General features: G+C 45.8%; 1 protein-coding gene and 1 pseudogene across 3 annotated transcripts in view; one reads left to right on the top strand and one right to left on the bottom strand.

Moving 5' to 3' along the window:
* The first annotated feature begins 12,555 nt into the window (after positions 1–12,555).
* On the top strand, positions 12,556–15,988 carry LOC125397460 (ER lumen protein-retaining receptor 2 pseudogene; annotated as a pseudogene).
* A 4,976-nt stretch (positions 15,989–20,964) lies between these two features.
* Pcsk5 (proprotein convertase subtilisin/kexin type 5) overlaps positions 20,965–24,995 on the bottom strand; it is a 417,375-nt gene continuing 413,344 nt past the window's right edge. For all 3 annotated transcript variants that reach the window (XM_048429814.3, XM_087908042.1, XM_048429815.3), the window contains one exon: positions 20,965–23,874. In XM_048429814.3, coding sequence (XP_048285771.3) covers positions 23,492–23,874 — 383 coding nt within the window. In that variant the 3' untranslated portion in view covers positions 20,965–23,491. The remainder of the gene's footprint in view (positions 23,875–24,995) is intronic.

The following is a 24,995-nucleotide window of genomic DNA, read 5'->3' as shown; positions in this document are numbered from 1 at the left end:
ATCTCAGCACTTATTTGTGGTGAGAACATTTCACATATTTTAGGATGAGTTCTAATTTGAGGTGGGGTTTCTCTTGCAGACCCTGAACTCTCAGAGATCCATCTGCTTCTGCCTTCTAAGTGCTGGGGTTAAAATTGTATGCCACCATACCCAGCTTAGGTTGGTTGGCTCGTGTCCTATTTTCTTTTGTGTGTACCTGTATGTGTGTATGTTGTGGATGGGCATGTGCGTGTGCCGCAGTGGGGATGTGGGGGTCAGAGGGCAATTACACGAGTTCATTCTCTTCCACCAAGTGGGTCTTTGGATTGGATTGTCATTGTCAAGCTTGGCAGCAGATGCTTTTGTCCGCTTGACCGTTTTATTGGCTTGGATTCTAACCTTTTAGAGACAGGGTCTTGTTACGTTGCTCAGACTGGCCTTGAGCTTAAAATCCTACCTGAACTCCAAAGTGCTGGGTTTACAGGTTGTGCCACTGTGGCTGAAGCATGAACGTTTGACCTGGTTTTGACCAGTCAACGTGCTTCTTCCTCTGGAGGTTCACGTTCTCCAATTTCACACCAACAGCTTCACTTTATCCATTTTTATTTTATGTGTCTGAGTGTTTGCCTGCATCTGTGTCTGTATACTACATGTGTGCAGTGCCCAAGGAGGCCAGAAGAGGGTGTCGTATGTCCTGAGAGTAGTGTTACAGTTTTTGAGCCACCGTGTGAATACTGGAAAATGAGCCCAGGTTCTTTGGAAGAACAACCAATACTCTTAACTGCTGAGCCACCTCTTCAGCTCCCAACCCGCCCAGTAATTTCATTTTCTACACAGTGTATTTAAGAGCTACATTTAATGTTTTGGGGATATAAAGATTGAAAGTCACTTTAGGGCATGAGGTGTGGGTTCTGTCCAGAACCAGGTACACCAATTTCTACCCAGGAATTTCGGTCCTTTTAGACTGCTGTGAGTTTTCTGGGGCTGAGCAGGGAATCGTTTTACTTTAAGGTTTGAAGGCATTTCATAGTAAAGATTGCCCGTGAAGTCTTTGTGTCAGATGAAGGGTGTGTGTGTGTGTGTGTGTGTGTGTGTGTCTGTGAGAGAGATCTATCTAGTTCCTTAAGTCAACAGAACCTGATACTAATGTTCTGAGAGTCCCAGCATATTTCAGAGTTGAACTTTTCCCTTACTGTGATTACCTGCTTTCTCTTCCTGTGGATTTCCTTTTTAAAAAGTATATATATTAGTACCACCTATTGTAGTGTGTACTGGAGGCTGGGGTTGAAGTCTAAAAAAAAACCTATAAAAAGGGCACAGTACTTCATCTACTGACCAGTGTTGGTTTCAGTTTTTAGAGAAAGTCTCCATTGACTGGAACCTTTGATCCTTTATGAGTGTTGAAAGAGTCTATGTCTGAAACATGGGTGGACTTGTGTGTGTGTTCCCATGTCAGAATATACTGAATAATTAAAAAGTTAAGAAAATAAATCAATTTAGCCAATTCTGTTTTGTTTTCCAGTTTTCCAGACAGCTTTGCTTGGCACTGAGAGCTGGCCATTGGCAGTCTCTTGTTCTTTTGTTCCAGTCTCACTTGCTGAGATCGCATAAATTTTATACGGATGTGCATGTGCGCATGGCAGAGGTGATGGGGAGGAAGAGAGAAAAGGAGGCCTCACTGGAGGCAAAGGCACAGGGCTGATCGAGTTGCAAGCTGGAGTCTGGAGTTCTCTGCCTGGTGGTCCCTCCATGAGCCAGGTAGTCCAATGATAAACCACACAGGCAGGTCGTCATAGTTCAGGTGTGCTTTTCTTGGGGTCCAGGTAAGACCTTTGTTGGTCTTGCGTGTAATCAGTTCTCAGGGTGTTCCCATTTTTTTTTTTTTTTTGAGATAGGATTTCTCTGTAGCTTTGGACGGAGCCTGTCCTGGAGCTAGCTCTTGTAGACCAGGCAGGCCTCAAACTCACAGAGATCCACCTGCTTCTGCCTCCCGAGTGCTGGGATTAAAGGCGTGCACCACCAAGTTTCACTTGTTGGTCCCAGCTGCGTAATGAGACCGAAACCCCTCCTACTCCTCCCTGCCTTCCACATCTGAAACAGTGCAGTTAGAGATGACAAGGAGGCCAGGCAATGGACTTTGTTCATCCCTCTGTGTCTGCCTAGGTTGGGATTGGGACGTGAGGTTTGCATGTAGTTCTGTTTAGATCTGTCACAGAGAACAGAGCACAAAGACAGTATAGGATGGGAGGGGTTGGGGAGGCAGGTGCCTGCTTCCTAGGGATGGGACAGATGTGGCTAAAAGACAGATCCTCATAGACCCCGTTCAAAGATGGCTGCCTCTAATGAGGAAGTGGTGGAGAAGAGGGGCAGAGGAAAGGATTCCGTAATCCCGGGGTCTGAAAAACCTCTTGGAAGTCTGTTAAGGGGGCACTGCACACTAGGAATCTTACAATTGAATTGCTTCAGAAGCGAAAATATACAGAGAATTCACTTTCTTTAGAGACTTCAGAGGCCTTAGCCAGGTAGGTTTGGCCTTTTTCCCAAACCCAGGGCTTTTCAAACCATGCAATCTGAAATCAGATTAATGTGTTGTAACTTTGGAGATGGCGTGGTATGGAATAATATAGCATGGACACATGCTGTCTGCTTATATTCTTGCTTCAGGTTTTAAGTTTGGTGTGAAAGTCCCTGTTTTCCCTTGTTCTTGTGATTGCTGGTGGAGGGATTAGCCACCTCCCGTATGGAGATTAGGAATGGGGTCGGTGGGGCAAGGTGAATTCTCTGCAAACCTGAGCAAGTTACTCTTCTGTGACTTAGTGTTGCAGTCACAGAGCAAGACAACAGTGGTCCTTTCCTCATGGTTAGTAGGGCAGTTGAGGAGCAAGTGGGTTGACTCACGCAGATGCATGCAGTGGCACCTGAAAAGCATTATGTACTCAATAAATGCCGGTAATTTTGGTAGGGATGGTATGTCTCCAGATGGCCAAAGACGTGAGGCGTTAAAGGGAGTCTTCTCTAGATTATCTATAGGGAACCTATTTTGTTGGAGGTCACAATGATTTCAGTGAGCAAACACTTCACAGATTTATGGGGCAGCTATTGCCTGTGGTGCTCTATGAAGGGGGGAGGGTGTTATGAAGGGAAATGAGGTAACTCTCTAACTTTGAGGAGCATGTGTTCTTCCAGAGAAATTCCGATGTCTCTTACTTTATCTCCATCACACCCTGGGGTCCCTAACATGTATTAGAGTTGCTTGGAGACAATGTGTTGACTGCATGTCTATGGAAGGAATCAGGAACTCCACCTCTGCCTCATGCAGCCCATAAGGAAATATCAGATCCTTTCTTTCCAAGTCCATTGAGATGGAGAGGACAGGAAACAACACAGGAGACGTGAGAATGACAGAGGCTCCCAAAAGCCCACGTTTGAGACACATTCCCTGCTGTTCCATACTCTTGACTGAGTAGCTTCCAGGAAATGCTGGAGAAACAGCTCCAAATGGCAGAGAAAAGCCTTACAGATTGTTTCTCCCAATTATGGTATTCAGATAGGCTCCATGGTGGTTTGAATAGGAATGGTCCTCATAGGCTCATGTGTTTGAATGCTTGGCCATAGGGAGTGGCACTATTAGATGTGGCCTTGTTGTAGGAAGTGCGTCACTGTGGAAGTGGGCTTTGATGTCTCATTTGCTCAAGCTACGCCCAGTGTGGAAGAAACAGTTCCTTCTCCAGCACCAAGTTTGTCTGCACGGTGCCATGCTTCTCACCATGACAGTAATGGACTAAACCTCTGAAACTGTAAGCCAGCCCCAATTAAATGTTTTCCTTTATAAAAGTTGCTGTGATCATGGAGTCTCTTCACAGCAATAGAAACCCTGGTGAAGACAGGGTCTCATGTAGCCCATGCTGACCACAAACTTGTTACACACTGAGGATGAACTTGAACTCTGATTCTTCTGCCCTCACCTTCTGAGTGCCGGACTTACAGATGTGTCTTCCATGCAGGGGTCATGTGGTACAACGGTTTGGACTCAGGGCTTTGGTATGTTTTCCCATCTGGGATCTCTTCTCTTTGCCGCTTAGAACTCTGTTGGAAAGACGGGAAAGAAAAGCAGGTGTGTGTGTGTGTGTGTGTGTGTGTGTGTGTGTGTGTGTGTGTGTGTATTTTCCTGACTCATTCATGTGGACTCCACTTTCATCCCAACGATCACAGTCCCTAGCTTTGTAACTAGAGCTCTGAAGTCACAATCCTGGGAAGGTCAAGCTGGGCGAGTGTGCCCTGCCCTTCAAAGCATACAGAATGTCCAAGTAGTTACAAGTGAAATTACTTGATGGGCAAGAGAAAAGGGGAGAGGGAGGGAGGAGGAGAGAGAATGGTCGAGAGCACGAGCAAGCTTCCTAAAAGTCATGAACTTCCCTTAAAACTGACAGCAGCAAAAGCTTACAGTTGTGCCTAGTCCAAGTCTACGTGGTACAAGCACAGCCACCACGCACACTGTCTCAGGTGATCCAGTCAGGGTCGTGTGGGGCCAGGGTGAAATAAAGACATCCTGGTCTGGAAGATCAGTGCGGTTTTCTTCACTTGGTGTGTGTGTGTGTGTATGCGTGTGTGTATGTGTGTATGTGTGCGTATGTGTGTGTGCGTGCGTGTGTGTGTGTGTGTGTGCGTATGTGTGTGTGCGTGTGTGCATGTGTGTGTGTATGTGTGCATGTGTGTGTACGTGTGTACATGTGTGTGTGCATGTGTGTATGTGTGCGTGTGTGCGTGTGCGTGTGTGCATGTGTGTGCGTGTGTGCATGTGTGTGTGTGTGCGTGATGCATTTGAGCCACTGTGCACATGTGGAGATGAGAGGCCACCCAGGAGGGTTGGTTTAGTTTCCTACTGTGAGGGCCAAGGAGCTTGAACTAAGGTCATAAGCAAATTGCAAGAGGCCAGTCTATTTAAAACCACCAGGAGTCTACCAATAAGGCAGAAATGGCGTCTTAGGCTAGCAAGTCTTTTTTTTTTTCCTTTTTAAAGAATTTATTTATTTATTTATTTTTATGTGTGTTGCTGTTTCTGCTTGCATGTATATCTGAGTGAAGTTGTTGGAACTCCTGGAGTTTCAATTATAGCACTCCTAACTGCTGAGCTGTCTCTCTGGTCCCCAAAAAGTCTTTTAAAATGTTCATTAAAAGTGAAAAGTGGGCTGACGGTGTAGATCATGTCTTCATATCTATGATCGTCATGCTTGCCCATCATGCAGGAAGTCCTGGGCTCGGACCCCAACATCACGTAAGCAGGTGTGGTGGCACACTCCCAACCAAGAAGGTGGAAGCTGAAGGGTCAGAAGTTCAAAGTCATCCTGGGCTACAAAGCAGGTTTGAGGCCAGCCTGGGCTGCATAACATTCTGTCATTAATTAATTAATTATTTAATTAATTAAATATGAAAATCAAGCCAGATATTCTGGTGCATACCTATAATCCTAGTACTTGAGAAGCTGAGGCAAAAGGATCTAGAGTTCAAGGCCAACCTGGGCTTGTATTAAAAATAAAAGGCAAGATGTTGCAGTACACACCTTTAGGCAGGCATATCTCTATAAGTTTGAGGCCAGCCTGGGCTATATAAAGCCTGTCTCAAGCAAACAAGACCAATGAAAAGTAAAATACAGATATCCAATTTTTAGCTGGACAAAGAAATCATCCAGGTTTATGCTGCAAAAGGAGCCACAAAAGCAATAAAGGGTGGATGGAGAAAAGTTCCAATCCCTGGCTAGGAAGAGAGAGGTTCTCAAGCATCAGCACAAAGCTCCTTCGTGATCCTGCTGAGCCAAGACGGGTACAACAAACTCCAGCTGCAGACATTATCAAGGATTCAGCATGCAATCACGTTCTGATTCCGTTGAATTTGATGTGTGTCTTTGTTCCAAGAACAGATCAATACTAACAGCACCATTAAAGCGATCCTTATGAGCTTGCCGGCCTGAGCCCTGGACTCTAGAACCCAGGACCGGAGCAACCTTTCGACACCTCTGCAATACCTTTTAGCTCCTGGGGTTTCATTTGCTTCCACCCAGCTGTCCGACCCAGCCCACAGCCTTAACCTGCCCTGTTCACACAGCTCTCGTTTCCGTCTCGAGGCTAAAGTCCAGGCGATTACTACTTCCTGTAAGGTGCTGGCTGGCTGGACTCAAGGAGAGGAACACCACACGATGTGACATTGTCCTTGTTGGGGCACAGAAAACACCCCAAAACTGTGGCACATATTGAGTGATGTCAGACTTCACAGACTGAAAACGTTCTGTATTCCTGCTTCTGAGCCTTTTCTCCCCTGAAGCACATCATAGAAACTAGACCCTCTTTTCCAGCAAGCTTAAAACTCAAGTTAGCACTCTAACCACCCTCTCTCTGCCTTTCTGTCTCGGAGACGGTTGTAAAGAAGTTTTCTGTGCTGGGGTGGGGAAGCCCATAGTATTTCCATCACTGGGGATGCTGAGCTAAGAGGATATTGAGATGTAGGCAAAAACAGGAGAGAAGTTCTCTGGTCAGTTTCTAATAGGTGTGGTACTTCACACACACACACACACACACACACACACACACACACACACACACACACAGAGTCTCTGCCTCCATGGTTCTCTGCTTAGAACTCCTACCAACACAAGTCATAAAAACTCGGATTTCTTCTTCTGGCAGGGGCTATGTAAACTCTTCCCCTCCTTTCTGCACTAGAGATGACCGTAACTCATCACCGGTTCTTGTCCGATAGGTTGGTCATAAGACCCTTCTCACCCTGGAGGGCTACTGCCCCCGATCACGGTGGGAGGGATTCTGAGTAGAGACTCAGGGATGCCAAGGCTCACACCTTGTCGGCCTTCCCCACCAGTCTATTCGAATTAGATCGTACCATTTTTGTCCAGTTACATTAACATTTTTTCTTTTTTTTGTTATTGATTCTTTGTGGATTTCACATCATGCATTCCGATCCCACTTATCTCCCCGTCCCCTCTCATCCTCCCTCTGACCTTGCAACTCCCCTCAAAACAAAACCAAATTTAAAAGAACCATAACGAAAGCAAAGAGAGAAAACAAAGCAAAACCAAAAACAGCAGCAACAACAAAGCAAAAAGAAGAAGAAGATCATAGAAGCTGTCGTATGGCCCATGAGGCACAGTTTAGCCTTTAGTCTGTTCATCTTTACTTGCAAGTGTTCTTTGCCATGAACTGGTCTGGCCTGAGGCCTCTGACTTCTGCTACACCATAGATAATGGGTTCTCACTGGGGCTCCTCTTGGATATCCTGTTGTTGCCCTGTCTCGTGGAGATTCTGCTGTTTGGGATCTGTAGGTTCGTCCCCTTCACATGCTCCAAAAGTTTATAGATTCAGTGGCTGCTGGGGTGGACCAACTCACAGCCCTGGTTCTGCGCCTGGGTTGGTCAGCTTGCTAGCTTTTCCTCATTGTAACTACCCTGGTGAGCTCTCTAGCCCTGTCTCTGTTAGCTGACCCAGTGCATTCTACAGCAAGGAGTGGGGCCAGTTCTCCTGCTCTAGAGCCCCCAGATCCTGACCCCCCTCACACAGGTTGCCTGTCTACGGCGTTGCTCAGGCAAGGTGCAGCACCCCCCGCTCCAGGTTGTTGTAGGGGGCATACAGTGAGGTGGGGTCAGCTCTCCTGCCCTCAGGGCTGGCTCACCTGTGACCCCAACAACAGGGTCGGCTCTATGTGCTGCCCAAGTGGGGTTCAGAGTTCTCCTGTGTGCTGCAGCTGGTACAGGGCAGGGCTACTTCTCTCACTCTCGTGACCATGGGACCAGTTGTCTCTCCTGCCAGAGGTAGTCAGGGATGGAGGAGGAGGACGGAGGGCATCTTCCCCTCAGCAGGCCACTACATGGCAGACGGGGTGGGGGATTGGGGTCAGCTCTTCTGCTCTCACACCTTCAGGGTCAGCTCATCTGTGTCCCTGACAATAGAGTCAGCTCTAGTGTGCTTCTCAGGTGAGGTGCATGCCTGTGCTGAGGAGTAGGGCCATCTTTCCTGAGTTGGAGGCTTGCCCATGAGGGGTAGGGTTAGCTTACCTGCTGCAATATCCAGAGAGGGGCAGGATCAGCCATCCCAGGGCCAGTGAAGGGTGGGCCAGCTCAGGACATGTGTGGAGGTGTTTTGCTTGCATGTATGTCTGTAACATATGCATGTGGTGCATATAGAGGACAGAAGGGGGTATCAGATCCTTCAGAACTAGAGTTACAGATGGCTGGAAATTGCCACTGGGTACTGGGAATGGAACCTGGGTCCTCCGGGAGAATACTAGGTGTTTTCATCTCTAGCCCCCTGAGTTTCTGAAATTTTGTTGATTTTTCTGATTGCTTAGATTATTGTTTGCTTTTTACTTCCACCTTTATTAATAGCAGAGGCTTGTGACTTTACACGATTGATTTGCTTCCTACTGGTTTTGCTTATCTGCTCCTCTCAGAAAATTTATTCTTCCTGTAATTTCATGATTAAGACTGTCTTTCTCCTCTATGTATTGTACATGTGTGCACATGTGCACATATATGTGTGAGTAATTGTTACATGTGGACTGATGCACGTGCATGCCAGAAATTAACCTCAAATGTTATTCCTTAGGAACTACACACCTTGATTTTGATTATGAGCACCAGCTGCTCTTTCAGAGGACCCAGGTTCAATTCTCAGCACGGGGGTTCACAATGTCTGTAACTCCAGTTCCAGGGGACCTGACACCCTCTCCTGGCATTTTTGGGCACTGTATTCACATAGGACACGGACATACATACAGGCGAAACAACCATATACATAAAGTAAAAATAAGTAAATGCTTTTTTAAAAAGTGGGGTTTGGCGAGATCTACAGACTTCCCTAGTGTCAGCCAGGCTCTTGCTAGTAGTGTATATGTTGAACTCCTGTCTCCTTCACTAACACTTTTGATCACTGCAGCTAAGAACACATTTGTTTTCTTCTGGCTTGGGAGCAGATCGCTGCTAAGGGTTCTGAAAGAGGGGTGTCTTATTACTCGATCTGCTAGGAAATCGAGTAATAAAAAAAGTCTCATGGTTGGGTTACTTGAAACCATTCATTATTTGCTTTTTGTCGGGTGAAGAAAAGGCTTTGTTGAAAGAAGCTGAGTGTGCCTTTGTTTCCAGATTTTAAGTTTATCTGAAAAATTAAATCTCCGTTTCCCCCCCACCCCCGTGTAATCCGACTCCGCAAATCCTGGAGAAACAGTAGGTTCACAGTTGGGGGGAGCATTGATCAGCGCAAGCAGTTGTTAAGATGATGCGATGGGGGAATGAGTGAACTACAAACCAGGAGCATTGTGCAAGCTCCCATTCTCCCGGGAGGGTGACGGTTCAGTGTTCCCCTCACAGCTGACAAGGAAAGCAGCTCAGAAAGTTGCTCGAGAGTCACAGTAGGAAGTATTAAGCCACAAACTTATGTATCAGGACTCTCGCCGTGTATCACCCACCAAGCTTTCCCAAAGAGAAAGAATGCTGAGAATGGACGGAGTACGGTAAGGTGATCAGAGTGCAGGCAGTTTGTCAAGCCAGCACCCGGCCAGTATCTATGGACCCTGGTGGAACTTTCTTACTTGTGTGTGTGTGTGTGTGTGTGTGTGTGTGTGTGTGTATGCACGCACATGTGCACACACACATGCACACACATGGGAGGGTATTGCTTTTTAAGCCTGGCTGCATCCAGTGAGTAGTCTTGGACCACATTTCATACATACAAATATTGTTCTGAGCCAGGGGATGCATGGGTCACAAAGGAAAGATAGGGAACATCGGATGTTCAAAGGTTAGAAACATTGATTACGATATCTTTTTTCTAGATTGGTTAACTGTGAGCAGGCTGATTACACAGTCCATAGTTCTCATAGACCTCAAAGCGCAGTGTTAAGTTGGGTTCAGGCTGGGTGAAAGTTTGATTTGTAAAGACCAACTTTAGGCAGCATTTCTCGGCACAATGGTTCCCATAATGTGGGCCTGTAATCCTAGCACAGGGGAAACCGAGGCAGGATGCTTCGAAGTTTGGGGCTAGTGTGGATCACATAGCTAGGAAAAGGGCATAAGAGAGAGTTTTTTTTTTTTTTTTTTTTTTTTTCTATCTGGCAGTAAGAGGAAAACCTAAAGGGTTCAACTGTGAAAAAATTCCATGTACAGTCACTGGTGGCCTCATTTCTCTTCTGTTGTGTTCTAACACCCTGACGAAGTCGACTTGAGGGAGAGAGGGTTTGTTTCTGCTCACTTTCCCCAGGAGATAAGTCCATAAGATAGAGGAGATGTAGTGGCAGAAGCCTGAAGCCAGACAGTCACATTGCATTGGCAGTCTGGAAACGGAGAAAGAACAGGAAGTGGGGCCAAGTATAGAGCTTCAAAGTCCACCCCCAATGACACACTTCCTCCAACAAGGCTCCAACCCCTCTAGGTTCTATCACCTCTTTAAACCCACCACCAGTTAGTGAACCTTCTGAATGCTGGAATTTACAGGCATGTGGCTCCACACTCAGACAAAACTTAAAGGCCTTTTCTTCTTTGTAGTATTGGGGATTGGGTGCAGGGCTCATGCATGCCAGTACACACTGTATCATCGGAGGTATTTCCCAGCCCCTATTACTTGGGCATTTTTCTATAAAGGACTTAGCATCTGAGGACTTGCAGGTCTATGGAGGCCTTTACGTCAATTTCCAGAGAACAGAAAGGGTGATTGCGAGACTGTATCACTGCAGCAGTAGTGAAACCCACAGCTGTGCTATATTGCGATCCTATTACCTGTGCTGCTGGTCATGGTGGTGCATGCCTGTAATCCCAGCACTTACAGGTGGAGGCAGGAAGATCAGGAGTTCAAGGCCAGCCTCAGCTACTTGACACACAGTCTCAAACAACGTCAATCAACCAAACAAACAAAAAGGAAAGGAATTATTGCTGGAGACCAGGATGGAGGTGTGGAGGTGTGTGTGGGGGTGTCTATCTGTGGGGGGGGCGTGGTTTGCATGGTAACAAGAGGACACCCTTGTGAGAATACAGGCAAAGCTTTAACTGAAGCCACAGCTTCTGAGTAGAGTTAACACTGACCAGAGAACCAACCAGTGCGAGAGACTGCTCTCACTGACCTGCACCTGACGCCTGCCATCTTGCAAACTCCAGCTCTAGCTGTGGTAGTTGCCACAGGACCTGAAGCCATCAGCCCTCTTTAAATCAGGACAGTGAAAGGCTCTTTCCTGTATCATGATGCTGGCCAAGATGAGGGGTGATCTGGGAGGCCACTGACAGACTTCTTCTCAGGCATACTGGGAAGCAAAATAGATCGGTATTACCTTGACCTGATTCCTGCATTCCCACCAAGCCAGCTTTCCCCAGAATGCTAGTCAGCGCAGGAAAAAGTCAGCTAGTCTGCTGGGGGGCGGGAAGGGGTACTGAGGACTGGGCGGTAGTGAGCAGCCACCTGGGTCTGCAGGCCTCATTTTTGTTCAGCTCCATTCTGTGTAACATAACAGGAGTCTCCCCCCGACCCCCAATCTGGTCAGAGCCTCTCACCAGCTGAGGAGCAAGAACTCCAGCACAGTTCCCATTGGCTGTGAAGGCAGTCAACATAGACAATATTCCGTTCAGTGTAGATACATACTTCAGTTTAAAAGAGCAAAGAACCAGATTGAAGGCCTGAAGGGAGATGACCTTGGGTGGGGCCTCAGGAAGGCACCTCCTGAGCGTCTCCAGCCACGTGTACAGTGAAAATACCCTTCATTTTTTCATCCTTGTGTAATCCTGGCAGGTGCCCTCAGAAAGCCACCGTCTTATACAGGTTCTCGGCGACTCTGACCATCCCACACTCTCTCCGAGAGACAGCGGAGTGACTCAGAGGAGCCCACACCTTTCTGAGCACCTCTCCTCTTCCTTAACCCCTCTGTTGAATCTACATAGTTAAGTGACCTTTATAACATTCATTTATTTGTGTGGGGCCTGACTGCCACGGAGACAACCAGATACTTACTGACTGTGAGGCCCTTTCCACAGAAGGGATTTCATCTTTATCCCTTAAATCTGCTGAAAAACCCACGGTGGGGGAGACCATAGGCTCTAAGTGGGGGGGGGGGATCTTATTGTTTTTTGTTTTGTGAAGTGGGCATGCTTTCTAAATATTCATAATTATGCTCACGGATGAGTACCAGATCAGCCTTGATCAGAGGAGCTTCTCTTTGTGCTGACTCAGCAGACTCATAACTGGACAAAGTGGTAATAATAAGTGATTGTTGAGCCCTCAGCCCTCACTGGGACATCTACAGCACTCGCTCCGGTGCCCGGAGAATACTGTGGGGGTGGGGGAAAGAACGGAAGCCTCAGAGGCTGAGCAGGAGAGCACTGTGAAAAGCTGCCTTCTAGGCACGACATGGCCACTGTACTCAGGACGTCAAAACAGCTGTGGTGACCTGGACAAGAGACTGGTGATGGTGGGGAAAGGTGGGTGGTTGTGCGCCTGGCGACCTGAGTTTGAACCCTGGTACCTGTGTGGTGGAAGTAAAGAACCAATCGCTGCAAATTTTCTCTGACCTCTGGGTACACAAGGAGATGTGCAAATGCGTGTGCCCTGTGGCATGCGCAAGGTTGGGGTCGTCAACATTCCATCACAACTGGCGCTCGGGCTCCTGAGGCCTCACTCCTTCCTGAGGGGGATACTGCAGTTAACAATGGTCACTGGGAGAGGGAGTCGTCTCTTCAGTCGCGTGGACACGGATAAGTTGCCCGTGCTCCAGCAAATGATCCTCAACCCATGGCGGTGTAAGCATCCTGGATTAAATTTAGCTGGTCACCCCCCAAAATAGACCCTTAAAGGGGGACCTACCGGGAAGGAGGTGGGATTCGATGACGGTGTGTGTGAAGGCAATAAAAGAAAGGAACAGGGAGGGTAAATATTAAAATGCATTACATAAATGCATGGAATTGCCAAAGAATACATTTAATGGCAGAAGTGTTGCTCCTTTTCTCTTTTGCTTAGGGAGATTTTTGACCTGACTCAGGAGGTGACCCGATGAGAAGATAACTGGAGAAAGCGGAACCATAGCCTTTGTGGTAGTACAGGGGGGCTGAGACACATCCTGTACAATAGATGGGGCCCTGCCGAGCCCCAGAAAAGTTGGCTTGCGGCCGGGAAAAGAGAAAGGCATTAAGCAAACGCTACGGATTATGTTGGAATTCTTGAGTCCAAGCTGACAAAAGGCTTCAACCAGATGCCAGACAGAGTAAAGGCTCTTTAATGTTCTCATGTCCCCATAATTTTCCCATCCCATCCTGCCCCAGAATCAGCTCTCAGTGGAGACTTTGCTTCGAGCGACAGGTGTCCTCAGTTGATCCGACAGCTACACGCTCCCACTCTTCTCGTTTATAACTAAGAACAGTTTTAATCTGGTGTAGTGGAGCTACAATCTCTTGGGAGGCTGAGGCGGGAGCCTAAGGTACAGGGCAAGACCCCGTCTCAAGAAACCAGTGTAGAGAAAAGAAAAAGAAGGAGGAGAAGGAGGAGGAAAGAGGGCGAGGAGGAAAAGAATGTGCACCGAAGTCTGTAGGGGAAAGGTCACTGTGCTAAACAAACATTGCTCTCTGCAAGGCTGAATGACTGGTTGCTGAGGGCAGGGACGTTACAGGTTGGAAGCCAAAATTATCTTGGGTATAATATAGTCAGTCCCCTTAATTACCAGTTATTGCCCATGTCTGTGTGTGACCTAATGTCCTTGTAACTGAGGCAGTTTAAAAAGAGGAGAAATCTCAGGCACACAAAACGGAACTGTGTCTCCCCCCACCCCAGCACAATTACTGTTTAAGACCCTACTTTCTTGCCAGCTATAAACCTGTAAACTTCTAGAAACCCTGTTTACGGTAAAGGCCCTAACACCGTCAGTCTTAGTGGCACATGGTTTTATTTTCTCAGACATTTCCATCCGAGGCATCTCTGGTACCCCTCATTCATTTTACTTATCAAAGGTCAAAGGCCACCAGTGAAGTGGTGGGGGATGGGGTTCCTCCTAAACTTTCTTTATCTGTCACTTAAGAGTCACCATGAGGTGATGTCAGTCACTGTAGCTGGAGCTGAAACAATTAGTTGTGACTCTCCCTTGAGGAGGCCATGAGCACACCTGGGTATGCCCTACAAGTTGCTCCTTTGCCCCGGAAGTACGTGCCCAGCTGTGGGCGTGTCTTTTCTCTCAGAGGGCCTCTCTTTATCCTTACACTCACGCTTAAAGTCTAAATTAAGTTAGCGTTAAGAAAATCTCCAGCCCCATGTCAGATGGCTAGTTCCAAAATTCTTGAAGACACAAATCTTGATTTGATCCGGGTCAAGCAAGGTCTTTAAAAGACTAGGGGATTCTCCAGGTTGCTGAAGGTGACAGTGTGAAACTGTTTCTTTGTTCCCACATCACAGACATGACTATTGGTTAAATCCCATTATTGTGTACAAATAGAGCCCCTAGTGTCCACCACCTGGAAGACTCATTATATAACAGTTGAGGCCTACAGTAGAGATTTCTCTCTGCTACAGCCTGCCCACTGAATGTTTCTATTCCATGTGAGAGCTGTGTGTGTGTTTGTGTATGTAAGTATGAGTGTGTGTGTATGTGTGAGTGTGTGTGTGTGAGTGTGTATGCATGTGTGTGTGTGTGTGTATGTGTTGACAAGAATAATTTTACTGAGGGGGACAAGGCCTTGGGAGAGGAGTCACATGCTCATAAAGCCATCAGGTGAATATTGCCCTCTTAAGATGTTTGGCTCGCAGTCTTTCTAATAGTTAGGAGTGGCCAGGTGACCAAGTCCAATATGTCTCTCATTCTGGATCAGTGATTCTCAAACTTTCTAATGCTGTGACCCTCTAATACAGTTCCTTACATTGTGATGATCCCCAACTAGAAAACTATTTCATTGCTACTCCATAGATATCACTTTGCTGCCCTCAGGAATCATAACATAAATATCTGATATGAGACTCCTACAGATTGAGAAACAATGGCCTAGAGACAATGATTTTCATTTCTGTAACCACTCAACAAAAGTTCGTGTGTGTTGGGACCAGGGAGGTGGTTATCCCCAGAACCCAGATGGTTTAACGAGAAAACCGACTCCTGTAAATTGTCCTCTTCTACAGATTTACCACGTGTACAACACGTACTGTAAAAAGTAAAAGTAATGTAAAAATCTGATCTTTCACCGCTTCCTCTTTCAGGGGCTGTCGCCACATCCTGAGTTGCTGTGGAGACCGCTGCCACCCTCGTGAACATCTTCCGGCTGTCTGGGGGCCTGTTCCACCTGGTGGCCATCGTCATTCTACTGCTGAAGATCTGGAAGATGCGCTCCGGTGCGGGCATTTCTGGGAAAAACCCGCTTCTGTTTGCATTGCCTGGATCTTTTTGCTTCACCCATTTCACTCTACAGTACATCTACGAAGCTCATCTCCATTGGCTGCTCCTATGCCACGGTGTACCTGATCTACATGAAATTTAAAGCCACCTAAGATGGAAATCACGATAACCTCTGAGTGAAGTTTCTGGTGCTTCCCGTGGGAGGCCTCTCTTTTCTAGTCAATCATGACGTCTCTCCTCTTGAGTTCTTATGGACCTTCTCCATCTACCCGGAGTCCGTGGCCATCCTTCCACAACTCTTTATGATCAGCAAGACTGGCGAGGTTGAGACCATCACCACCCACTACCTCTTCTTCCTGGGCCTCTTCTGTGCTCTGTACCTCGTCCACTGGAACTGGCGCTTCTGCGTCGAGGGTTTCTTTGATCTCATTGCTGTGGTGGCAATGTATTTACTTATACATTACAAAAGTACTCAAGGGAAAGAGGCTCAGTCTGCCAGCCTAAGTGCCAAAGACAGCCCTGTCCTTCAGGGTGTGTGGACAGAATTCTCACCACAGCGAGGGTGCAGGATGCTCAATGCGGAGAAACAGAGGTGGCTCCTTCTGTCGCAGCCGTTTGGTTCTGCGGGGATGCAGAGGAAGGGACCAGGAGGCTCTGTCCACCGAATTCTGCCTTAGCTTTTTTTTATTACTATGAACAAAGAGTTTTTACATAAAGAAACTTAATGCTGTGTTAATAAATTCAATATGTAGATGAATTGGGGCAGTTCTAAAAGTGACAGTTTTGTACAGAATAAGAACAAGCCTTTTTTATTTTTTGAAATTTTGTTGAGATGGTTACTTCTTTGTGTCTACAATGAAATTATACTCAACACTTGGTAGGTTATCCAAACATCTGTCAAATTTCCATGCTATTTATTTCATTTATTTGCCACAAGATGAGTTGTGTTTGTCTGAAATCTGAGACACTGTGTTCCATTTGGTGTTTCTGCTCAAATCGGTCCTCATTGCCCTGAAAATCCTTCCCCAGATGTCAAAACACCCCACCTCAGGTCCGGGAGAGTAGCTGGCAAGGCCTACAGTTTTCATTACCAACAACCTGTTGAGGTTCCCAGTGGAAACAGTGTCAGCTGATGCTCACCAAGCACTCACCCTTCATCCCTGCTGAGACGTGGCAGCTTGAGTTTGTTCAGAGGTTGTCAAGAGCCCATCACACCCGGAGGTTCTGAGCTTCCTGCCTTCTTAATACGGAGTGTGAGTGTGGGGGGTGTGTGTGTGTGTGGGGGGGTGATGGCTATTGGACCAGCACTCTGCTCCTCTGAGGAACGGAACACAATTCAGTTGCAAATTCAAAGGATCACTACACCCATGTCAGATTCAAATATTTTCATTTGCACTTTTGGTGATAAAATGATTGGCAATCTTTTTAGCTGGCAACACCAATTGTCATTCCTTACACTCTTTTTGGGTTTGTTTTTTAAAACTGGGCTCTTGCATGACCTACCTTGTGTTAACATCCTAAATAAACATTTTATTAAACAGGACAAAAGTAATGTAAAAAACTGCGTGTGTTCTATGTCATGCGGAAGGAGTGGAGTATGCTGCTCTCCCTTCCACTATCAAGCTACTGAACAATGACCGAAGAGCTAAGATTCCCCTAGGAATTCCACACCAGGTGGAGGGAAAAGCTGAAGCTTTGTGCCAGGCAGAGGAAGAATACCTGGGCAGAGATTGCACACAGCTCTGAAAACTCAATAGCGTGTTTATTCTTGGCTTTTGTCTTATCATTTCCATAAAACAGTAAGCCTGCTCCACAAAGAGAGAAACCCAGAGCCCGTTTCTCCTAGGTTAGGCCAAACTGTAAATAAGTCTATTTTCATTTATCAGTTTGCTTCCTAATTTCTTTAAGATGCTAAGAGGGTATGGTTATAAGTGGCCGGCCATCTATAACTCCAGGGCTGTCAGTATGAATGGAGCAGACCCAGTGCCTGTCTGTGAGGAGTCGGCTTCATGAAATCACAGCCATGGGATTCTTTTTCTTTGTTACACGTGTTTAAAACAGTGCAAGGAAACATCATTCGAATTTCCAGGTTTTCTTCTTATTCATTCATTCCCAGAGCACCTTGGGAAATTATCTTGTCCTGTTGATGTGTGGTGATCACGTTAGACCTAGTCACACTAAGCGTGCATCCATGGGATCCTTCTCAAACAGTCCAGTTATGCTCTAAATGTAAAGCCAACACTATGTTTTATTTAAACTGGTGACATATAAATTTGGTTCTGGCACACATGGGGTTGGAGAAATGGCTCAGTGGTTAAGAGCACTGACTGCTCTTCCAGAGGACCTGGATTCAATTCCCAGCACCCACATGGCAGCTCACAACTGTCTGTAACTCCAGTTCCAAACACCTTCACACCAATGCACATAAAAAAAAATAAAGATGAATAAATCATAAAAAAATTGGTTCCGTAGCTAGGTAGTACACTGAAGAAGCATCTTTTTGTGTGTGTGAATTTAAATAGGCCACGACTCTGAGTGTGTCACAAGTGTGTTTTAAGAACTTTCAGTCTCCAGCTTCAGGTATTCCTAATAGCAGATACTCATCTCCATGGGATGTAACTTCTGACTTCACATTTGGAATATATTGAGGGTTTACTGTTGTAAGAGGAGCGGGCCACATTCCGCTGCCCGGCTAGCTTAACCCCGAAATAATCACAGAAACCGTATTCATTTAAACACTGCCTGGCCCATTATTTCTAGCCTCTTCTTGGCTAACTCTCACATCTTGATTAACCCATTTTTATTAATCTGTGTTCACCACGAGGTCGTGGCTTACTGGCATGAGTCTAATCAATGTCTGTCTTGGGCAGGAGAAGCATGGCATTTGTCACACTTTCCTTCTTCCCAGCATTCTATTCTGTCTACTCCGCCCACCTAAGAGCTGCCCTATCAAAAAGGCCAAGGCAGTCTCTTTATTCAACCAATGAAAGCAACAGAAATACAGAAGGACCTCCTACATCAGTTTACCTTTATCTTTAATTCTGTGTGTGCTTAGGTTTGTCCACGTGCGTGCAGCAGCAGAGATAGGTGAGAGGCATCAGACCCTCTGGAGTTGGAGGTCAGAGGTGGTTGTGAGCTGCCTGACACGGGTGCTAATGATCAAATTCAGGTCCTCTGCAAGAGCCGGATGTGCTCCTAACAGCTGAACCACCTCTCACATTTGGAATTTTACAATTCTTCAGATAGCCACCCCCTCTCTCCGCTTTTTAACAACATTAGGCTGTAAAACTTCTCCTGGACACTTTTGTTTTCTTTTGCTCCCAGTTCTGCCACAGGCTCCTGAGCGCTAGGATTATAGGGCTACACCACTGAACCCTGCAAATCCTGTCCTCCTAAAATTCAGTTCTAAGCTTGAGCACGGGTAAGCTTGGGTGTGGGTCATGGGGTTGCGCCCAGCCTGCTCTACATACTTGGTAAGAACCTGTCTCAAAAACAAGCAAAATAGGAGCTGGAGAAGTGACTCAGTGGCCAAGATCACTTCCGGCTCCTGTAGAGGCCCTGGGGTCAGTGAATTGCCTGCACTAGCTCAAGGGGATTTGCCAACCTCTTCTGGTCTCTGAGGCACTGCACACAGGCGGTGCATACACAGATGAGCAGACGCATATACACTAACCAAAAAGAAGTCAAACAGTTTATGAATGAATGTTGTCTAAAAAAATGGCTGTGCTGATGGCGCTGCAGACGGATGGCCACTTCCTGACTGTGAAGGGTTGTAGTCATGCGGGCTGAGAGGTAAACTTACACCTCGGACTTTGGTCCTTCAATAGTCCTTTATCACCCACCTCTGCAGCTGACCAAGCGTTCCTTTTGAATATCAGATGAAACCTTTGGATTTTATAGCATACAGCTAGCTTTCACCAGCTCACACACTAACCATGTCATAGATAACTTCTGAAGCAGTTCCTTCACTTCGCTGCGACCTCCCCACCCTGTGTTCCCACCGCCATCTTGGGGAAATGCATTTTAGCTTATGCTTACTCTACATTCTCTGACTATAAAAGTGCGTATAACCACTTCTCTGGCAGGACACATTGCTCCAGGGAACCTAAGTCCCTATCTCTGGGTCATGGTCACTCATATTTGGCTCATGATACAATTATTTCTTATTCCCTTTGGTGTAAGAACTAGTTTTTACCTTAACAATGTCTTTAAGTTGTTGGGTTGTTTGTTTTTATTTTTATTTATTTATTTACTTATTTATTTATTTTGTTTTTCGAGACAGGGTTTCTCTGTAGCTTTGGAGCCTGTCTTGCAGCTAGCTCTTGTAGACCAGGCTGTCCTCAAACTCACAGAGACCCACGTACCTCTGCCTCCTGAGTGCTGGGATTAAAGGCATGCGCCACCACCGTCCGGCTTGCTTTTATTTTTTTAAACAGTATCCCAATCTGTAATCTATGCTGGCCAGGAAATTACTATTGTTATCCAATTTGGCCTCTCAAACTCACAGTGATCCTCCTGCCTCAGCCACCTGAGTGCTGGAATTAAACTGTGAGCCACTATACTTGGCCATGAGCCCCCCACCCCATCCACACAGGAAGTTCTAGGCACTGTGTGCTATATTCGGGGAAGGGAACAGTAATAGTCTGAAATAGTCTCAAATTTTGAGTACATACAAGCAAGCAAAGAGGATCACCAGGTACCATGAAGAAACTACATGTGCCGGGTGTCTACACAGAAGGAAGATGAGAAGGTAACCAAAGAAGACGCCCTAGGCTGGGTGACAAGAACACTATTTTAAAGGTTCATCAGGAACTGTTCTTCTGGTCAAGGCTGGGAAGACAGAAGAGAGTGAGCAACGCATGCTGAAAGGTATGAGAAACAGCATAGTATTGCAAAAGACTAGAAGCGATTTGGTACTGTGGGACTATAAATGAGGAAGCTGGGAGTAGGGAGGGACCAGGAAACTGTGGGTGAGAAGTCTCAAGACAGGTGAGCACCATGTGCCAAGAAGCTAAATGTGTTTCACAATAGTTAGGAGAGACTGGCAGCCTACAGGAGACCTTCTGAGTAATGCTGGAATTTACTTGTTTGACTTGCTGAGATCTGGTCTACACTGTTGGGAAACATTGCAGCCCAAGCTGGCTTCGCTCTGAAGGTGGCCCTCCTGCCTCACCATCCCAAGTGCTGGAATCACCAGTGCGAACAGCCGTGCTAGCTTTAGGCTGCTGTTTTACTACTGTCTGAGTGTGTGCACGTGTAAGACAGAGACAACTTCCCAGAAGTTGGTTTTCTCCGTCCACCCTGGTCAGGCCTGCACAAGAGCTTTTATCCAGAGCCATCTCTTGAGGTCTCTTTGATTCTGCCTCTCTTTCTCGCTGACCTGATGCTCTACTTCTCGGTTTTCAGTTTCCTGAGTGCTGAGATGATAGCCCGTGTCAGCATTCTACCTGCAAATGACTTTTGCTAGCCAGAGTGAGAAAAAGATAGAGATTGAAATTCAGTAATAATAGGGATGACGCTGTAGTAATGGAGCTGAAAGATGGACTGGACTGATCTGTTGGGGACAGAATTCATCAATGGTAAAACTTGTTCAGCTTTGGGCGGAGATGGATTAAAACAGACACAACCCAGAATGCCTACTGTTTTACATCTATTATTTGGTACAGCATAGTACTACATACACAAAATGTTCAGAAACAGTTTGCTAATAAGCAAGTCTCTGTAGAATAATCTATTCTTGATTTCACTTTGTTTCCAATTAAAATTCCTTTCAGGGAGCCAGAATCTTCTGGACTTTTACCCAGTCTCCTGGTGTATTTTCAGTCTTAACATTTTCAAATTTCTTGCAAGCAGAAAACTGAGAACTGTTTTTCAACCACATATTTATCCATTAAGGTAGTTGTTAGACAGAATGCAAAGGAAGTTTGAGAAGAATGTATCATGAGCACAAAGCCAGGGACTGGGTAGCATCCAGTCTTCATCACACACAGACACAAGGTTCCTTCCTTTGCGGATCATAAAGAGTAACAACACCATTTTTTTCTTAGTATCAAGTCATCTTGTAAGAGTGTACATTATCATAAGCACAATTTTTTTCCTGGAAATTTTTTAGGCTACTTGAGAGCAGATCAGTCCGTTTCTACATTCTCAAGGAATATGAATGATACATAAATCAAAAAGACTTGTTTCTATAGTTGAACTCTGGAATTACATAGCAAGAAATGATAAATTCTTCCACTGATACGATGGCAATCAAATGAATTTGGAAGAGATCATTTTAAGTGAACAAAAAATTGGGAACTTGATCCTATGTGTATGTGGTACTCGCGGAGTCTGAAGAGTCTGAAGCTAGACTTCAGAGTTATCATGTTTTTAAAAGACCATCAAAAGGATGTTATTTCATATGTGACAATGGTCTGAAATTCAGATATTAAGTGCCCTTAAATAAAGTATGCTGGAGCCCAGCTTACTCATTAATTTTTTACTGAGTCCAAGCATGCTCCCATGGTAGTTTGCGCAATCCCCAAAAAAGGCTTTTTAGCTCAAAAAGCCTTAGGAGAAACCTGGTTGTTGGCAGAGACTGCTTAGTGGTCTACATTCTGAGGGCTTTTCTCTAAAGAAACACAAACATAGGGATTTCCCATATTTACACCCACATATGTTACTATAGTATGTGGGACAACTGTCACAGAATAAAATGATGGATCTAGTTTTATTATGTTTAGGATGTTTGTTTTCACAAACTGCCAGTGGAACACAGTTATTAAGAATAATGATTCCAGGTCATTCTTATTTCTTGAATTTTGATCGGCTGTCTGTGACTTTGAACTAATGGCCTAGCCTTTTGGAAGCCTCAGATTTCCTATAAATACAAGGGGTGGATGGCATCATCTGGTAGAGTTCTTAAGTGTGAAGTGGGTGAGATACATTCGTTAGATTGGTGTCTGGTCCACGGTAAGCATGCAGTTATCCTTAGTCGATTATGGTCCTCTGATGGGGCCACTTTTGCTGTTCTGCACACAGCGTTGCCTGCAACAAGGAGCTCCATGAGGCTCTGCCCGTATCTTTCTGCATTCAGTGCCCCCCCTGTGAATGGTCATCTGCAGAAAGTGCCCACAGCTGCATACTCTAAGAACACCCTGACCAGAGTGCAAGAAAAGTTTGAGAGACCCAGAAACAAAAAGTCACAGGACTGAAGAGAGCTGGGCAGATGCTTGCAGCTTGACAGCAGCCAGTGAGCACCATGCTGGAAAGTTTGTAAATGCTAGACTCTATCCCAGCTTTTCATAAGGAGAGTCCAAGCTTTTTGGATGACTCATTAATGAAAGCTTTGCTTGGATTTAGCAGCTAACTTTCAATATTTTTTTTAGAGTGGATGAAATTATTGTATTTTGTGCTAGGTTGCCATTGCAATGTTCTTTTATTTCTTCTGATCAAAAAGATTCTTAGAAAATTACCAGGGTGCGAGACTTGGAAACAATTTCCTTCCTTGTGGACTTGATACTGGCTGCCCTCTACCTAAGCACCCTTTGCCAATGATCGTTACGGTTCTGGGTTTTTACAAAGGAGCTGGAGCTCAGTGAGTATGAGCTCTCTCAGTTATGAGGCCACACCAATCCTTTGATTTTATCTGGGTCCTGAGCATTCGCAGGAGAGATGGTCTTTTTGGCTCCCCCGAGGTACTGTGAAAGAAATTACAAACCCCTTTTCCTGATCTTTACAAAGTTTCTTCTTAAACACAGTCGAAAAGGAAGAGACCTCCCACCCAACCTAACAACTCTCTGGTACTCCATCTCCCCATTAGTCAAATAGCAGAATTCCAGAAGGTAGCAGGGGTCTCCAACAAGCAGCTTGAAAACAGAATCCTTACAGGTCCTCTGCCCCGTCCATTTTAGAAATCATGTTGGTGTTCAACGGATCTCACTTCCTTCTACTTCCTGCGTTTAACGTTTTCACATACTCCCCAGGAAAAGTACCTTCGAATTCTCCCCTAGCAGAACCTGCTCTTTGCACTCAATTGGTCAAAGGCAGCACAGCAGACTCTAGCATCCCTATTTATTCAGGCTGGAAACAAAGTTAGGACAAAACACAAACACTCGAACCTCAGTCAACGTGAGGGTATCTCCCAGCAGGGCTGAGAGCCATGGGGACCGCTAGGCTCTGATTACTGGTAGGAGTAGCTCTCATCGTCATACTCCAACTCATCATCTTCTTCCTCATCCAGCAGCCCGTACTTGAACTTCCGGTAGACAGTGCCATCTTGGCCCATGTAGACGATGTCATCCTCATCATCTTCATCATATTCCCGGTCCCTGTACTCAAGCACCTGGTCCTCCTCAATATAGCTGCTTCTGTAGGAGGAGTACGACACGGTGGGTTCCGCCAGCTTTTCGTAGCGCCCCTTTGCCACAGGTTGGCTTCGAGACTTCCGCCACACAAGCACAGCAGCCCCCAGCAGCAGCAGCAGCATGACACATGAGGCCACCAGCAAAGCGGTCTTGGTGCGCTCCAAGGGCCTGTTCTCGCTGGCTGGAAGGATGCACTCCTCTGATGGGAGGCCGCCCCAGAGGCAGCAGCAAGAGAGAAAAGGAGAAATAGAAGTGGGAAAATCAGATTCTGAAGTAAAGAACTGACCCTCCATTTTTTTTTACTCCTAAAATGGTCGAATTATTGTTTTTTTTTTTCCGTTTTCTTAGAAGTCACACCATTCTACAAAAACTCAGTGTGTTCCCCACGAGAGTCCCAGTCCACATCTAATAAAACCAGCTGATGCTCCTACAATGGTAACTTTAAGATCCAAAAGGAATCCTAGATCCCTATTTCTCATGGACCAGTCTCTAAGGGTCCAAACTTCTCAGTGATTTTTTCATTCCTGAGAAGTGTGTGTGTGTTTTCCACTTTAGCTACTGCCAAACAGTAACTCTGATTTTTCCTAAGATGGAGATGTCATCCTAACCATCCTTTAGACTGGTCCCACGTGACTCTCCGACCTTTCAAGACCAGTGAAGCATACTTTATAAACCCTACTGACTCTTAGTCATGTGTGGCCTTGGAAATTAGACCAACTTGTTTGTCATAAACAAGAACTGGCTTGTGTAACAAGCGGACTTTCCAATCCATTAACCTCAACTCCAGGTGAAATTCTAGAGGCAAATTCTCTGACTGCATGCTTGGTTTCCTTGGATACCCATGGCACTCCCTGAGTAAGAAAAGAAATACTTTATCATCTTAGAATCCTGACTGCCATTTTAAATGGCAAGACATTCATACCATAATTGGAATTCTTGGATTCTGGAGCCCTTCCCTTTCTTCTTTATAAGCTGCTGTTTCAAGGCTTCTCTGAGGATGTCAGGGAAGCAAAATAGTGTATGGCATAACTTCAGCACTGGCTGATTTTTCTTGTTTTATATTCATTCATTTGGGCAGTATGACTTGAGCCGCTTACCTAATTTAATTACCTTTTCTTTCTTTCTATTAATCTACCATACAATAAGGCAAAGAAAGTATGAAACAGAGAGAGGAATAGGTATCTGCCGGTTGGATGTACAAATTTTAACACACATTAGGTGCCTCCCCCTGCCCGTACTCCCTTCACAAGTTCTTCTGTCCCTCCACAAGGACCTTACAAGGACTCCTGTGACTGAGTGGCCCCTGTGAGACACACACAC

The sequence above is a fragment of the Myodes glareolus genome, chromosome 7 (assembly GCF_982192425.1).
Source record: "Myodes glareolus chromosome 7, mMyoGla1.1, whole genome shotgun sequence".
Classification (NCBI taxonomy): Eukaryota; Metazoa; Chordata; class Mammalia; order Rodentia; family Cricetidae; genus Myodes; species Myodes glareolus.
The sequence above is the reverse complement of the archived record's forward strand: the minus strand, read 5'-3'. Positions and strand labels throughout refer to the sequence as shown.